Source organism: Molossus molossus, unplaced genomic scaffold (assembly GCF_014108415.1).
Source record: "Molossus molossus isolate mMolMol1 unplaced genomic scaffold, mMolMol1.p scaffold_m16_p_15, whole genome shotgun sequence".
NCBI classification, from domain to species: domain Eukaryota; kingdom Metazoa; phylum Chordata; class Mammalia; order Chiroptera; family Molossidae; genus Molossus; species Molossus molossus.
Window position 1 is genome coordinate 58,499,824 of NW_023425350.1, and position 18,511 is coordinate 58,518,334.

At 34.5% G+C, this 18,511-nt stretch overlaps 1 protein-coding gene across 1 annotated transcript; it reads right to left on the reverse strand.

Annotated features, from left to right (window-relative positions):
• Positions 1 to 792: 792 nt before the first annotated feature.
• On the reverse strand, positions 793 to 3,005 carry LOC118630998 (60S ribosomal protein L7-like). Its single transcript, XM_036263294.1, has 2 exons — positions 2,976 to 3,005; positions 793 to 1,380 (listed from the first exon to the last, which is right to left on the reverse strand). The coding sequence occupies exons 1-2, from the start codon at positions 2,976 to 2,978 to the stop codon at positions 793 to 795; spliced, it is 591 nt and encodes a 196-aa protein (XP_036119187.1). The 5' UTR covers positions 2,979 to 3,005.
• Positions 3,006 to 18,511: the final 15,506 nt, after the last annotated feature.

The following is an 18,511-nucleotide window of genomic DNA, read 5'->3' on the forward strand; positions in this document are numbered from 1 at the left end:
TAAACTTGTTTTATAGGTTTAGTGAAGTGTCAACTCTTGTTGTTCTGGTTCTCCAGCCACACAGCTTACTTCCCTGGGGGCAGCTGTGGTGATGACTGTAGGCTGGACTTAGCTAGTTTTACAGTTTCTGAAATAAATCTAGAATATCCCAGAATAGTTGCTGGTCCTTATACCAAACTTTGGATTAATTTTCAAAGTGTACAGACTATTGAGTTCACTAGATCTTATGCACAGTTCATTCAATACTAGATTGTATCTATATTATATTTCTAGCCACTATGCATATCTAGTTTGCCACTATTTTCACCAATAAAAACAAAAATTTTCAGCATTCACTTAGCTAATTAAAAAACCCACAATGGTGACTGAAATGAAAGGAAACTGATACATTTACAACAGTTACTTCTGAATTACAATTTTTAAATCAAACTATACCTAAGCATCTCATAAATATATCTTGATTAAGGCAAATACAAAAGTATCTTATACATTCGCTGTCCTCCCACACATATTCACATTACACTCTCTAAGTTGAAGTATGTTATATTACAAATCACATTCACGTGTATTTTCCTATTTTTTTCAACAGTCTTACTAGATATTTTTGTTGGACAGATTTAGTTTTTATTTTTTTTTAATTAATTTTACTAATGTTTCAAATAGCCAGTGTGTGTGTATACATACATACATATACACACACACATATATATATACACACATATATATTTTCAATTTAAAGCATTCACTGTTTATTAACTCACCAGATTACAAAAAATAATCATGGTAGATACCTTAGTTCATTCTCCTAATAAGCCTGTTGATCTGGTCTTCCCTGTTACCAGCATCTCTACCTTCTACAAAACAGGTGGTCTTCTTCACTCCACCTCTTGGAGAAGATAATTTGAAGGGCCACAGGAAGTTGTTTGCTTCTTTGAAGTGTTTTCCAATAGTATAGTTCTCATGAATCAGACCCTCCAAGCAGATGATGCCACATTTACCAGGAGATAGAGCAATCAATGAGTTATCTGTCAGGGCAATTCGTTTCTTGTTGATTTTTCCATAACCATGCTTATAGATCAATTCATTTACTGCCTTCGGGTTTGGGTTCCCCCATGCAACCTGTGGTTCTACAATCCTTAGCATGTTAATTGAAGCCTCGTTGAGCTTAACAAAGATGCCCTTGAAGATCTGGCAAAGGCGAGGAAGCTGCAGTACTGTTCGGACCTTTGGGCTCACACCACTGATACCCCCGATCCTGATGACAAATACCAATTTGGGTTCCGAGGGTATATAGAAGTTGCCAGCTTTTCTTGCCACCCTAGCCATTCGAATCTCAGCTCTGTACATCTGCCTATGTTCCTTGTGGTAGTTCTTAGCTTCCTCCTTGCCTTTAGAAGCATCTTTTGGGCAAGCTTCTTTCTCAGGCGCTCGATCTTCAGCTTTGCGAAATTCCTTCGCTCTTTCTTGAGGGTTTCTGGTACAGCAGGAATCTTCTTCTCTCCAGCACCCTCCGTGGTTCCAGCTGGAAAAGAGTTTAGATATATTTTTCATTCTTTTTTTTTTTTCCTGTTTCTTTGTTTGCTTTCAATTTCCTAATTATTTTCTGTTTAATAAATTTGTTTCTCCTGTGTATCTTTCTTAATCTTACATTGAATGTTTAATTTCTTTAATTTTATTCTTGCCTGCCTAAATAAGAATATTTTAGTCTTTGTATTTTTCACCAAGCAGTATTTTGTCCATCTCACAAATTTCAAATATATACTGTCTATTACTATTCTGCTTTTTTTACCCCTTTATTGATTTTAGAGAGAGAAGTGAGAGGGAGAGAGAGAGAGAGCAACATTAATGAGAGAGAACATCGATTGGATGCTTCCTGCATGTTCTCCACTGGGGATTGGGCCCACAACCTGGGCATGTGCCCTGACTGGGAATTGAATCAGCGACCTCTTGGTGCATGGGTCGATGCTCAACCACTCAGCCATACTGGCCAGACAGGTTCTTTATAAAACCGATTTTTGGTTTGGAAATTACAAAACTGATCCTTTAACACTTTTACTTTCCTATTATTTATATCTATAAAATGGTTACTTTTCCCTCTTAAAACTTTAATTTGCAAAATTAGTTTTAAGATTTTATCTTATTTTTCTTAATTTTTCTCACTGACATTAGAATGATATCTGGACATTATTTTATTCTCCTGAAAGCCCCCATAGGTGACCACTCCTTGGTACCAGGAACAGTACACTTGCATGCTGTTAGAAGGTCACTTTGGAGCTTAAGCTGCAGATCTGGTTGATGGAAATTTATATCACTAGCTGAACAATGAATTTGATTAATTGGGAAGCATGCCAGAGCCATTGGCAGCTCAAGCGGAATTCATCTCTGTATTTTTCTGTGTCTGATGAAGCTGCTGCTTTCTGTACACGGCTTTTTCCTTAGACCACTCATTTTGCCAACCACTGGCTGGATTAGCTCCTCTCCCCTTCTGGTTGCTCGCACTCTCTGGGTAATCTCCTCATCCTCAAGTCTTCTTGCCGTGTCCACTGTGCTGTCCCTGTGACCTACAAGTTACTCTGTTAACACACTGAAGACTTTGAAAGGAAAGGGTATGTGACATACTGCTTTGTGAACCACGGCTGATGCTTGTCCCAGTCCTCAGCTATACATCTGAAAATGTTAGCGGGATTCTTAAACATGTCTCCCCTTATTGTCCAAGGATGTTACCGTATCTCAGGGAAGAAAGCTCTATGGAGACCCTTAGCATAGTCTGTAATGTCACTCTTGTTTACCACAATACTATTTTGTTTAAGTTTTTCTTGGAACTGGATAACTATATCATCTAGTTTTCAGTATTGGACCAGGCATGTTCTCATTATCATGTCCTGTAAACAAAAATGCTTTACGTCAAGTCATAGAACCCATGTGATAGTAGGTTTGCGTGCATGCTTTATCCATATACCTGAAACACAAAACACCATGTAAAGTAGTTTTTGCTGTTCTTTTACTAGTATTAAAATAATGCAGCCATGTGAAGAGACTTAAAGTATAAAAGAGTGGAAAATGGGAAAAAACAACAACAACAAAAAAACTCCTCATTGTCTTATTTCTACTACCAAAAAAGTATTACTGGTAATGTATGCACATTTGAGTATTAGATATGAAACATTTTAGAATTCTTTATTTGTAAGAGAACTTTATATAAGAAACAGATTTCACTTCTCTTTGTCAATAAAATATAATATTTACATGTCATACATACATGTCTTTCTAACTTTTTTAAATGGCTGTAGTAATTTTATCTCTGTGTTATTTCCATATCAGCATATAAAGGTCAATATCATTCCTGTTACATAACTTCAGAATATTTTATTACAGTACTGTGTTACAGAAATGAAGTTATTTTTTACTATTTAGGGAGATCCTAGTTATTTGTTTTGGTTTTGTTGTTGCTAACAATGATAAAAATTAGCATCTTTGATAGTTTTTCTTTGTCTGTGTAAGAATGATTGAAACTAAGTTAATAAAAGACATTTGAGTTAAAGAGTGATTAATTGATTTGTTATAGTTGGCAAATTGATGTCAAAGTATTACTTAAGTGGAGCCTTCCTGTATTAGTTTTCTATTGCTGCAATAAAATGACCACAAACTGAGGCTTCTAAAATTTTAATATGCTTAAAAAGAGCATTCTTATCCAGAGATTATTTTAAGGTTATTAATCTAGTGCTTTTATTGTTCCATATTTTCACATAAAAATTTCCAATATATCTCAACATTATTTTTAGCTGAAAGAATTAATTTGGTAATGAGATTATGTTTGCTTTATCATTGTAATCTATTATTTTTATAATAATTTTAATTCTATATTTATAATATACTAAATATTCATATATATTTGAATTTATCTGAATTAACTATGCTCTTTAATTGATATTTCTATTTTTATACCACCATCAAAGTGATTTAATTACAGTGGTTTTATAACATGTTTTCATATCTACTAAGGTGCTGCTAGTCAATAAACTTTATTTTTTATTGTTATTCTTTTTTAAATTTCTTTTTTTCTTTGTTGATTTTAGAGAGAGTAAGGGAGAAGGAGAGAGAGAGATAAAAATATCAATGAGAAAGAACATCAATTGGCTGCCTCCTGCATGCACCCCACTGAGGTTTGGGCTCACAACCTGGGCATGTGCCCTGACTGGGAGTTGACCTCTTGGTGCATGAGTCAATGCTCAACCACTGAACCACACTAGCTGGGCTCATTGTTATTCTCAATAGTTCTTCCTGATTAATTTATTGCCATTTATTACACCACAAAAAAATCCTTTTGCTATTTGAATTTAAGTCAATTGATTGACTCATTTGGGAAATAATGTGATTTTAAAATAAATTGGTCAAGAATGATTATTTTGATCACTATTATTTGATGTTGTTTTAGATTTATTATCTTAAAAAGAGAGGATGTTGAGAAGTATATAGTCTTCCTCATTTTTCCAAATATCATAACTCTTTGTAGTTGACAAAATTTTATACCTAGAAAATTCCAGGAGGTTAATTCAGAAACTATCAAAATAATAAATTAACCTAAAATAGCCAGATAACACAAATAATATCAAGAGAAGAATTAGATGCAATTATCCTGTTAAAATAATAATAAGGAGAATTTTCACAGGCAATGACCATGTTTAGTTTCTTATATAGAGTCCATTCTCCATTTTTAATTCCTAATAGAACCTATTTTTATTCTTCAGGCAGCCATCTCTCCTCAGATTCCAGTAGATCAATAGTAATGTAACCAATTCAACACCTCTGGCCAATTAAATGTGAAGCCTGTCTGCTGAGGATCTTCTAAGAAAGAATTTTTTGTCTCCAAAGAAAGAGAAGCATGTGGGCCTAGGCAGATGCTACTTATGCAGTGAGCTTTCTCTAAGCTGAAGAACCCTGAGCTTAAAACCTTCATCTTTTGTAAGGCCCTGCAAGAACTATGCCCAACTGTTGCCCAAGAAGGAGGTACTATATTACCTTAGACAGCAAACAGACATTAATTATGGGAGATATCATCTTTATTTTTTTAAGGTCTTTGCTGTACAAATATTCTTAAAAGGAAAGTACAATACTTGTCTTGTTTGCAAGTCTTGCAGAAATATGAACTACTCATGGAAAGTTGTTTCCTGACATTTTATGAAACAATGTGTAGAAATATATCTCTAACATAAACATCATATAAAAAAGGACTTGATGAATTGACTTATAGTCCATCCAGAATAGCCATGTTCCCCAGAAGACAGATTTATATTTTTCATTGCTCAGCAGATACTTGTTAAATTTTATTATTTATTAATGAGGGTTTGCATTTTTATTAACACTAATATGTTTAAACGTTGGCATAAAATTTTACTCTTACACATAGAAATACCCCCAAAATAAGAAAATTATCTGTTCTAATTTGTTGGCTCTGTAACTCTAAATATGTTCTTAAAATCTTAAGAGCTCTCATGGATTTGTTAGTTCAATTACATTTTTAATGATACATGCTATTCGAATTGACAAGGCTGTTTGAATGTCTTGCTGCATAAAACTAAATTCACAGAGTAATGATAAGAAAATATAGATCTGTTAATATTGGGGTACATTATATGTAGGAATGCACAACAGAGAAAAAGAGAGGTGTTTTCACGATTCAAAAGCAGAAAATTCATATATTGTGTTGTATACAATAATATATAACAGGAAAAAGCAATCACTCTGTTGAATGGCTTGGTACCACTATAAAACACATCTATGCATTTTTTCCCCTTCAACTATGGTTTGGAGTCATATCTGATTCATGAAAGGAACAGCTAACCATTTATAAAATAAATGAAGTCCAACAGAATCCCAAATGACTATTATTAGCAAGTTGATGGCATTGTTAATATAATACATGATAATATGTTATCAATGATACATTTTAGAATCTTTAAATCCCCCCAAATTAGAAACTATCAGCAAAACACACATCTTTTTTTTTTTTCCTTTTTAATCTATTTTATGTATCACTCAGTTATTTGAATCCTAGAGACAAGATTCATATAAGGAACCTGGTGCTGTAGCAGAGTATGGAGAACTGTAAAAATTATATCCAACCTTTCACAAAGCTCAAGTCAGACAGAGGACAACACATTGTGTGGCGATGACAAAATTCAGGGCTGTGGAGCAATATCTGTTCTAAAGCAGTGGTCCTCAAGCACCAGCCGGGGCTTAGTCTCTTTTAATTGCAAGAAATTTATAGTTGGAAAAATGACCAGAAAAATAATTGATAACAAAAATAATTATAAATTAGATAAATGTTATGTATGATAAATAAATAATATAGGACAATAATAGATAAAAAATGGGGAGTTACTTTAATGCAATGTCCATGTAAGGGCATGCAAGTTCTCTCCATGAAAAAAATTTTTGGCCCTGGCCGGTTTGGCTCAGCAGTTGGAGCATCGGCCAAAGGACCTAAGAGTCGCAAGTTCGATTCCAGGTAAGGGCACATAACTTGGTTGGTTGGGATTCATCCCCAGCCCTGGTTGGGTCACACGGGAGGCAACCAGTCTATGTGTTCCCCTCACGGCGATGTTTCTCTCTCTCACCATCTCCTTCTCTCCTTCCCACTCTATCTGAAGATCAATGGAAAATTATCTCAGGTGAGGATTAAAAAACAAAAACAAAACTCATCTGAAACAAGTCTAAATAAGAAAAAAAACTAAAACAAAGATAAAATATGTAGAATAAAATTGAGATGATAGATTTTAACTTAATCATGGTAATTATCATATATATGATTAAACATTGCAATTAAATATCAGAGAATGTAATAATAGATTAAAATACAAGACCTTATTATGTGCTGCCTATAAGAAATATACTTGCAGTATTCAGATACAAATAGGTTGAAATTTTAAAATAGAAAAATACATATTATACAAATACTAAACAAAAATGCTGAGGTCCACAAGAAAAAAGAGATGAGTGAAACATGATTTGTTGACAAATAAATCACTAGCTGTAGGGCACTGAGTTAATTGTTTCACTTTTGCACAGTGACCTTATCTGAACACTGAAGCTCTAATGCTTAGTCTACAAAATTGTCACAAGTCTTAAATGATATATGTAAAGACATTTAAACATTTTTAAAGTTCCATTACAAGTGCAATAATAGAAGAGAGTGATTGGCAACATCTCTGCCAGTTTAGAGGCTACTTAATAGTCCAAGGGAAAGAGAAGGAAGGCCAGAATTAATGATAATAACAATATAGATAATTTGATGGATGTGGGCAACAATTCAGGGATAGTATGAATCAAATATGAGGGCTAATTAGATAAGTAAAAGTCATAGGAGAAGGAACGGTACACGTGACTAAACTTTGGACTCATATGTTGATGATAGCAGAGCCAAGAAACACTGAAATGAGCTCTAGTTTGAACATTAGTGCAACATTAATAGGACATGTTTAGGATAAAATAAAAAAAAACAGGTTGGAGGCTAAAATAATACAAGAGGCAAACTCCTGAATTGCACATACTCCCACCCCCAATTTCCTGCTCTAGTCCCTGGGAACATAACTCTGATGAGATAACTCCAGTTCTGTTGTTTCCAACAAAAGGATATCAAAGATTTAAGTAAGGTTCCCATTAGTCAACTTTGAGGTTATCAAAAGAAGATTGGAAGTGATCTTAAGCGAATCACAGGAACCTTATAAGCAGAGTTTTATCTGACAGATTCAAAGCATAAGTAGGACTAGAGGCACTGTTGCTGGCTTTGATGCACAGTTGCTGACTGTTGATTGAAGAGGCCAAGCGCAAGAACTAGAAAGGAATTTATATGAACTGAGAACAACCTCCAAGCAAAAGCTAGCAGGACACAGGAAACTTCATCCTAAAAGAACGAGAAACTGGATTCTTTCGTGCACTTAAATGAGCTAGAAGATAATTCTCAGGAACCTTCTGATGACATCCAAGTCCAACCAACATCTTAATTCAGCTTTTTTTACCCTAATCAGAGAACCCAGTCAATCCTATCAAGATTACTGACTTACAGAACTGTGAGTTAACAAATGGGTGTTGTTTATAAAGGAATAAGAAAAGGCAGAAGGAAGAGGAGGGGAAAGGGGGAAAGGAGCTGAAAGAAAAAAGTGTAAGTGGCTATATTAATCTCGGATAAAGAAATCTTTAAAACAAAGAGTATTACTAGGAGTACAGAATGCCATTTGATGATTTTGAAGGAGTTAATACATCAAGTGGATGTAACAATTCTAAACGTTTATTTCCCTATAACAGAGTTTCAAAACACAAAAAGCAATAGGTGATAGAACTACAAGGTGAACAAGTTCATAATTATAGTTGAAGATTTTTAATACCATTCTTAATAATTGAGAAAGTGAGTCAACAGAAAATCAGTAAGGATATATAAAGATCATTTAATTTTATCTAATTGACATCTATAGACTTCTCATCTCAAAATCAGCAAAATACAAGCTCTTTTCAAGTACACATGGAACATTTTCCAAGAGAGATCATAAAACAAGTCTCAATAACTTTTGAAGGAGTCAAGTCATATAAAATATAGTCTTTGTTCATAATTTATTAAATTAACACACACACACACACACACACACACACATAAAATCTCAAAAATTTCCAAATATTTGGAAATGCAAAAAAACTTGGGTCAAAGAAATTAAAAAGTGAAATTAAAATGTATCTTGATATAAACAAAAATAAAAATACAATATATAATTGTAAATTCTGCTAAAGTAATAGTAAGGAAAAATTTTAACAACAAATGCCTATATTAGAGAAGAAAAATCTCAAGCCAGTGACTTCATTTCTATCATAAGTAGGTAGAAAAAGATAAATAACAAAAGTAAATGAAATAAAGATAGTGTAGAGAAAAGTTGACTAATTCAAAAGTTACTTCTTTGGGGAAAAGGGGTAAAAATTTTAGTTGGACTGATTACAGAAAAAAAGAGTAAAGACACAAATATTCCAGTATCCCAAATAAGAGAGGTGACATTATTACAGACTTCATAGATACTAACAGGATAATGTGCTATCTTAGGAAGAAATGTACGCCATTAAATGTGACAAACTAAATAGAATAGATACATTCCCTGAAAGACTCAAATTACCTACAAAAACACACTTAAAAAAAAAAAAAAAAAGTAACCTGAATAGTTTTATATCTATTAAAAAAATTTTAATTTGTGATTAAAAGTTTTCTCCAAAAGAACACTCCAGGGACAAACAAATTTTAGTAAATTCCATAAAACTTTTAAGGAAGAAATATTATCAATTCAAAACAAACTTAGAATATTTCTTAATTTAGTCTATGAATCCAAAATCATAACTACAACAAAATAAGACAAATCATTACAAGGAAAAAGAAAAATCTAGAAACTAATATCCTTCATAAACACAGATGCAAAAGTTCTAAACAAAATTTTGGTAAATAAAGTTCAACCATATGTAAAAAAGTTGACCCATCCTGACCAAGTAAGGTTTATTCCATTTAGATTTAATCCAAGGCTGATTTAAAATTAAAATCTCAATGTAATTCATCACATTAACAAACTACAAAAAGAAACACCAGGGAATCATTGCAATAAATTCAGAAAAATGATTTAAGCAGAGCCAACATCCATTCTTGATGGAAACTTTCAGCAGAGTAAGAGGAAAAATAAATTTCCTTGAACTGAAAAAGGGTATCAATAGCTGACATACTAATTGTTGAAAGAATTAAAGCTTTTCCCCTAATGTCAGAAACAAGACAAAGTGTCCCCTTTACCCTCCATTCACACTGACGTGGAGATTCTAGCAAGGTGAGAAAAACAGATAAAGGTGATTCTGATTGAAAAGGAAAAAGTAAAACTGCCTTCTTTTATAGAAAGAGGGTCGTCACTGGATAACATCTACATAAACTTTGACTGAATTAATGAGTGAACTTAGCAAGGACATAGGAACAATATTAATATACTAATACTGATACTATATCAATATTACTATATAGTAGCAACCAACAGTTGGAAATTGAAATTAAAAATATACTTTACAACATTCTCAAAAAAATACAAACTACTTATGGACAAATTTGAGCATACCAAGTGTTATACAGGAATGTAAAATGATTCAATTAGTTTAGAAAGCAGTTTGACAGTTTATTAAAAAGTTAACCACTTACAATAAAATCTAGTCATTCTACTCCTAAGAATTTGCCGAGGAGATAGTATATGTCAATACTAAGACTTGTACATAAATATCAATAGCAGCTTTATTACTTATATCCCAAATGCAAACATCCGAAATAACAACCAATAAGTAATGAATAGACAAATTGTGATAAATCCATACAGTGGGATACTTCCCAAAATTAACTTAAAAAAAATTACAGGAAGTGAATAAAACCAGAAAATAGTACATGCTCTATGATTACATGTATTTAAAATTGTATTGATGGAAACAAATCTTAAAGGACAGATATCAGATCAGCAGTCCCCTAAGGATAAAGATCACGGGGGCACAAAGAAGCTGTAAGGTGCACAAGAAAATGTTGGGAGGTAGAGGGTATGTTGTGATGTTTTCACAGGTGTACATACAGGAAAACTAACCAACCAGTATATTTTATTTTATTTTTATTTTTCAGTATATTTTTATTGATTTTTTTAGAGACAGACAAAAGGAAAGAAACATTAATGTCATAGAGAAACATCAATGGGCTGCCTCCTGCATGCCACCTACTGGTGGGAATCAAACCTGAAACCTGGGTATGTGCCCTGTCCAGGAATGGACCAGAACCTCTCAGTCCATGGGACAGCATTCAATCCACTGAGCCACACCATCCAGGCCCAACAAGTATATTTTAAATATGAACAGTTGATTTTATGCAAATTATACCTTAATAAAAAAAAAAAAATAGAACAGCCCAGCCAGGGTGTCTCAGTGGTTGAGCATTGACCCATGCACCAAGAGGTCACCAGTTCAATTCTCAGTCAGGGCACATGCCCAGGTTTCAGGTTCAATCCCTAGTAGGGGGCGTACAGGAGTCAGCCAATCGATGTTTCTCTCTGACATTGATGTTTCTATCTCTCTCTCTCCATCTCCCTAATTCTCTAAAAATCAATAAAACTTTTTTTTAAAAGAATTAAACAAGCAAGAGAGGAAAATGGTGGCAGAGTGAATGGAAGCTACATAGACAATCTCCCAGGACCAAATGGGAATTACAACTAAAATAAAGACAGATCTTCAGAAAAAAGCAACAGAAAAGTAGCAAGACAGGACCATATAACTAGGGACACCGGTAGGTTCTGCGGTGGCATGAGAGAGTGGTGGGCTGGGAGCCCAGGGACAGCAGCAGTCTTAGCTGTGAGCAGTGCCCTCGGGATAAAATACTAAGCTTATTCCACAGTGCAGAGGGGTGGAACAGAGAACTGGTTTGATTACAGTTACTCACCTGGGGTTCTGGCAAAGGGAGGGCAGGCTGGAGTGGAACTCTCTGAGGGCACCCAAGATTTGGAGAGCGCTCAGAGTTTCTGCTGAGTCGCAGCCACAAAGGACGGTGGTCAGCTTGCTTCTTCCCAGAGCTGTGGGGAAAAGCAGCAGCCCCTCCCTCAGAGATTCAGCCTTTTCCAGGTGAGGGAAATAAATGCAAATAGAGGCTCATTAACCACTTGCATCTGTCCCACCCTCTGGAAATACTTTTACACACCAGAGCTACATTCCAAGGCCTGAGTGAGACTTCTAACCTCCAGGCAAAAAGCTAGAAGATAACAGACCATTCCTGGACTTGCAACTCTACCAAGGAAAGTAAGACTTGACAGTGGTGTTTAACGTGGGTCCTCCCACACTCATCCAAACCCAGTAGTGGGAGCCACAAACAGCAGAACACCAACACCCACAGGGAACATTGGGAAGACTCCAAAACACACTGAAATAGACAAAATGGAGAAACAAAGAAACAAATCCCAAATGAAAGAACAAGAGAACTCTATCAAAGATGAGATAAATGAAATGCAGTTAAGCAAATTATCAGAGTAGAGTTCAGAGCCATGATCTTGAGGAACTCAATAGCATGAGTAAGGACATCAGCACCATGAGTAAAGATATAGAAACATTGAAGACAAACCAAGTGGAAATGAAGGCTGACATAGCAGACATTACAAACACATTGGAAGGACTAATCAGCAGAGTAGAGGAAGCTGAGGACTGGATCAGTGAATTAGAAGACAGGGTAAAAAAAAAGAGCCAATAAAATAACCAAAAGGAAAAAACAAAAAACAGGAAGATACCTTAAGACAACTGTGGGACAACTGGAAATGTAATAACATTCATATCATAGGAGTACCTGAAGAGAAAAAAATGGGCAAGGGCTAGAGATTATATTTTAAGAAATTGTGATAAAATTTTCCTAACTTGAGGGAAGAAAGAAGGCATTCAAGTTCAAGTAGCACAGAGAGACCCATGTAAGAAGAACCCAAACAGGCCCACACCAAGACACATAATAATTAAAATGCCAAAAATTAAAGACAGAGAGAGAATCCTAAAGGCAGCAAGAGATAAGCAACAGGTAACCTACAAAGGAAACCCTATAAGGCATTCAGCTGACTTCTCAACAGAAACACTACAGGCCAGAAGGAAATGACATGAAGTAAACAAGGTCATAAAAAACAAGGATCTAAAACCAAGACTACTCTACCCAGCAAGGTTATCATTCAACATAGAAGGTCAAATAAAGAGCTTCCCAGACAAAAAAAAAAGGCTAAGGGAATATATTAGCTCCAAAGCAGCACTGCAAAATATGCTAAAAGGACTGCTGTAATTAATAGAAGAAATAGGAAGAAAAATATAACCACACTAAACAAAAATGGCATTAAATAAGTACATATCAATAATTACCTTAAATATAAATGGTTTGACTGCTCTGATAAAAAGACACAAAGTAGCTGACTAGATAAGAAAGCATGACTCACATATATGTTGTTTACAAGAAACCCACCTCACAACAAAAGACTGTGAAAGTAAAGAGATGGAAATAAACATTCCAACAAAACAGAAAGGAAAAAAAAAGCTGGGATAGCAATACTCATGTCTGATAAAGTCGATTTCAAAATGAAGGCCATAACTAGACACAAAGAAGGCCACTACATCATATTGAAAGAATCTCTCCAACAGGAAGATATAACCTTGATAAACATATATGCACCGAATATAGGAGCACCAACATATATTAAAAATCTTCTGGAGGACTTCAAAGGAGAAATCAACAGCAATACAATCATAGCAGGGGACTTCAACACCCCACTGACATCACTGGATAGATCTTCTAGACAAAAATTAACCAGGAAACAAACTCTAAATGAAGCACTAGATAAAATGGATTCAATAGATATCTACAGAGAATTACACCACAAAACTGCAGAATTAATATCTTCTCAAGTGCACATGGGACATTCTCAAAGATAGACCATATGTGAGGGCACAAACTAAGTCTCTACAAGTTCAAGAAGACTGAAATCATATCAAGCATCTTCTCAGATCACAATGGCATGCAACTAGAAATCAATTGCAACGAGAACATGCAAAGACATTTAAAAACATGGAGGCTAAATAGCATATTATTGAACAATGAATCAGTTACCATGGAGATCAAGGAAGAAATGAAAAACTTCCAGGAAACCAATGAAAATGAACACACAACAACACAAAATCTATGGGATGCAGCGAAAGCAGTTCTGAGAGGAAAGTTTGTAGCACTACAGGCCTACCTCAAGAAACAAAAAATATATTTTAGTAGACCATCTAACCTCACAACTTAAAGAACTAGAAAGCAAACAAAAAGAACACCACAGAGCAAGTAGAAGGAAGGAAATAGTAAAGATCAGAGCAGAAATAAATGACATGGATACCAAAAAAAAAACAAAAAACAAAAAACAATTCAAAGGATTAATGAAACAAAGAGCTGGTTCTAGGAAAAGATAAACAAGTTTAATGGACCCTGAGCTAGACTTAGCAAGGAACAAAGAGAGAGAACCAAAATACACAAAATCAGAAATGAAAGCGGAGAAATAATAACTGACACCACAGAAATTCAAAGGATCGTTAACAAATATTATGAACAATTATACGGCAACAAATTTGACAATCTAAGAGAAATGAACAAATTTCTAGAAACACAGTCTCTCAAAAATGAACTGGGAGGAAATAGAAAACTTCAACAGACCAATAACCACTAAGAACATTGAAGATGTAATCAAGACTCTCCCACCAAACAAAAGCCCAGGGCCAGACGGTTTCATTTGGAAAGATTACCGAACATTCAAAGAAGAACTAATACCCATTCTCCTCAAACTATTTCAAAAAATTCAAGAAGAAGGAAGACTCCAAACTCCTTTTATGAGGCCAGCATAATTCTAACTCCAAAACCAGAAAAAGACACTACAAAGTAAGAAAACTGCAGACCAATATCCCTGATGAACATAGATGCCAAAATCCTGTATAAAATACTAGCAAATCGAATCTAGCAATACATCAAAAAAATTATTCATCATGACCTAGTGGCATTCATCCCAGGGATGCAAGGCTGGTACAATATTCACAAATCAATAAATGTGATACACCACATAAACAAAATGAAAGATAAAAATCACATGATCATATTAATAGATGCTGAAAAAGCATTCGACAAAATCCAGCATCCATTTCTGATAAAAACACTCAGCAGTTTGGGAATAGAGGGATCATATCTTGACATAATAAAGGCCATATATGAAAGACCTACAGCCAATATTATACTCAATGAACAAAAACTAAAATAATTTCTCTTAAGTACAGGAACAAGACAAGGATACCCACTTTTGCCACTCTTACTTAACATAGTACTACTAGAAGTCTTAGCCATAGCAATCAGACATGAAGAAAAAATAAAAGAGATCCAAATTGGAAAGGAGAAAGTGAAACTGTCATTACTAGCAGATGACATCTTATTATACATAGGAAACTCTAAAGACTCCATCAAAAATCTACTAAACTTAATAAATGAATTTGGCCAAGTAGCAGGATACAAAATTAACATCAAGAAATCGATGGCATTCTTATACACTAATGATGAACTCACAGAAAAAGAAACTAATAAAGCAATCCCATTTACCATCACAGGAAAAAAATTAACATACCTAGGAATAAATTTAACCAAAAAAAAAACAAAGGAACTATTTGCAGAAAACTACAGGTCATTGAAAAACAAATAGAGGAAGATATAAAAAAAGTGGAAGCACATACATTGTTCATGGATTGGAAGAATTAACATTAAAATGTCCATACTACCCAAAGCAATCTATAGATTTAATGCAATCCCCATCAAAATACCAACAACATACTTCACAGAACTGGAACAGATACTTCAAAAGTTTATATGAAACCAAAAAAGACCCTGTACAGCCACAGCAATCTTGAAAATAAAGGTCAAAGTAGGTGGGATCATATACCAGATATCTGATTATACTACAAAGTCACTCTAATCAAAACAGCCTGGTACTGGCACAAGAACAGGCAGGTAGGTCAATGGAATAGAACAGAGAACCCAGAAATGGACCCAAGGCAATATGCTCAATTAATATCTGACAAAGGTGGCAAGAGCATACAGTGGAGTAAGGACAGCCTCTTTAATAAATGGTGTTGGGAAAATTGGACAGGTACATGCAAAAAAATAAAACTAGACCATCAACGTATACCGTACACAAGAATAAACTCAAAATGAATAAAAATCCTAGAAGAAACTGTAGGCAAAAAATTTCAGACATCATACGCAGCAGAATTTTCACTGATAAATCCCTGAAGCATCAGAAACAAAGTAGAAAATGACCACATGGGACTACTTCAAACTAAAAATCTTCTGCACAGCAAAAGAAACAACCACCAACATTGAAAGGCAACCCACTTTATAGGAAAGCATAAATGCCAGTGATATATCAGATAAGTGGTTAATTTCCAAAATATATAAGGTGCTCATACAGCTCAACAAAGAAAGACAAAGAACCCAGTTAAGAAATGGGCAGAGGAACTAAATAGACACCTTTCCAAACAGGACATACAAATGGCCAAGAGACATATGAAGAAATGCTCAACATCACTAATCATCAGAGAGATGCAAATTAAAACAACAATGAGGTATCTCCTCACACCTGTCAGAATGGCCACCATCAACAATTCATCAAAGAAGTGTTGGCGAGGGTGTGGAGAAAAGGGGACTCTAGTACACTGCTGGTGGGAATGCAGACTGGTGCAGCCACTATGGAAAACAATATGGTGTTACCTCAAAAAATTAAAAATTGAACTTCCATTTGACCCTGTGATCCCACTTCTAGGAATATACCCTAAGAAGCCTGAAATACCAATCAGAAAGAATATATGTACCCCCATGTTCAGAGTAGCACTATTTACAATTGCTAAGATCTGGAAACAGCCCAATTCTCAATAAGTGGACGAATGGATAAAAAAGCGGTGGTACATATACACAACGGAGTACTATGCTGCTGTAAGAAAGAAAGAGCTCTTTTCCTTTGAGACGACATGAAGGGACTTGGAAAGTGTTATCCTAAGTGAAACCAGCCGAACAGAGTAAGCAAGTGTCATATATCTCACTTATTTGTGGAATATAATGAACATAACAGTCTGAGGAATGGGGTAGTCCCAGAGATGTGTAAATGGAGTACAGACTGACAATCCCCAGAAGAGGGGTGGGTGGGAGAGGTGAACCACAGAACTTATATGCATGTATTCATGGCCAATGGACATAGACAACAAATCTGGGACAGGCCGGGGAGGGAGGGGGAGGACGATGTCAATGGGGGAAAAAGAGAAACATCTGTAACAAAAGTTAAAAATATTAAAAAAAAAAAAAAGAATTAAACAAGCAATACTAAATGTTCTTCCTTCCAAAGGTCATTTCTCTTTGAATTAGTGAAACAAATCTTGAAATTGAAAACCATTAGTAACTTTGATGTTCAACATACCTTTCTTACTATTTCTTCCATTGTTCGTGTACCAGAAATTGTGGACTCACAAGCGCGTATTCATATCACATCAATTTCCAGTGAGAAATCTCTCCCTTTCATTTGTTGGTTCTGTAGGGAAATAGGAGATTGGTACCTCCAAGGTATTTATACTATCGCTGTATTTTGGACCCGAATTTGTGCAGCAAATTACAGTTAAGTTAGTTTACATGTTTTTTCCTCAAATTTCCTTAGCTTTACAGTCATTATTAGGTAATGTTTCTTTACATCCTCAATGAATTTTAAATTAACACCTTGGGCTGATAATTGGACTCTTCCAACAGGACATCCAACTGGTGTAGCCTTTTTCTGAGCATTATTAGGTACAAATGCTCCATCATCTTTATAAAAACTGTGACCTCAGTTTTAACCTCCCTTCCAGAGGAAACTTATTTTTCTCCCCCCTGAAGAGTGGGGGTACACAGGAACAAGTAAAGATTCCCAGTAAAGGGGACCTTAATGCATTGGACATTTCCGCAGATGAGCCCCTGACACCTTAGATATAGTCAACATATTATCTAGCAATGAAGCTTTTAATTATAATACTCTAACTTGGTAAATTTAAAAATATGTGAGAGACTTTTTCATTCAGTTGTTTGAAATGCAATTGTCTAAAGCACTTTTGAAGTCAAATTTAGCAATAAATATGTTTCTATGTTGTATTTTATTTATGCAGATGATCCTAATAAAAATGTTTAAAAGTTGTAAGTACATGGGTTCAATAAAGCATTATCATTATTTATTTTTATTTATATGTATTAAAAAATATTGTGACACCATATTGTGCTGGGCACTACACTGAGCATATATGTCCAATAAATTATTGTTGAATGGAAAAATAAATGAGTCTTATATTTTTATAGATTGATGATATCTGTGCTTATGATAAGATAAATTCCTTTCACTGCCTTTCATTAGTGATTATTTTATATGATGTTCATATTTTTAAAAGTCAATTAAATTTCTATTGTTTTTAAGTTCATTTACCCAGTGTTTTCTCAAATGTTAACTCACAGTAAAAAGAGATTCAGGTGATATTTTTCTAAGTAACATGTTTATTTCTTCTGTATATACTATGGACTATGCTGATGTGCAATTAAATTATTAAGAAGACTTTAATTATGTTCCGTGATAAGTAATTTGGCTATGATGGGTTCTTTTATGCTGTAATGATGTTTTTCATCTGCTCAGTCTTCCATGAAATGTCAAGGAAAAATTATAACCCAAGCCTTTCATCTTCCAATTCTTGTAATTATTTAGACTAAACTTTGCTTAAGTTGTTCCTGACTTTCTCTTACTTAAAATTCAGACAGAGAAATTTATAATTTTATTTGTATTTAATAGTAAACTTTCCACACTCTGTAGTCCGAACACAATGACCTCAATTATTCTTACAAATCAGATTAGCTTTGTTGACTTCAATCATTTCAGTTATTATTATT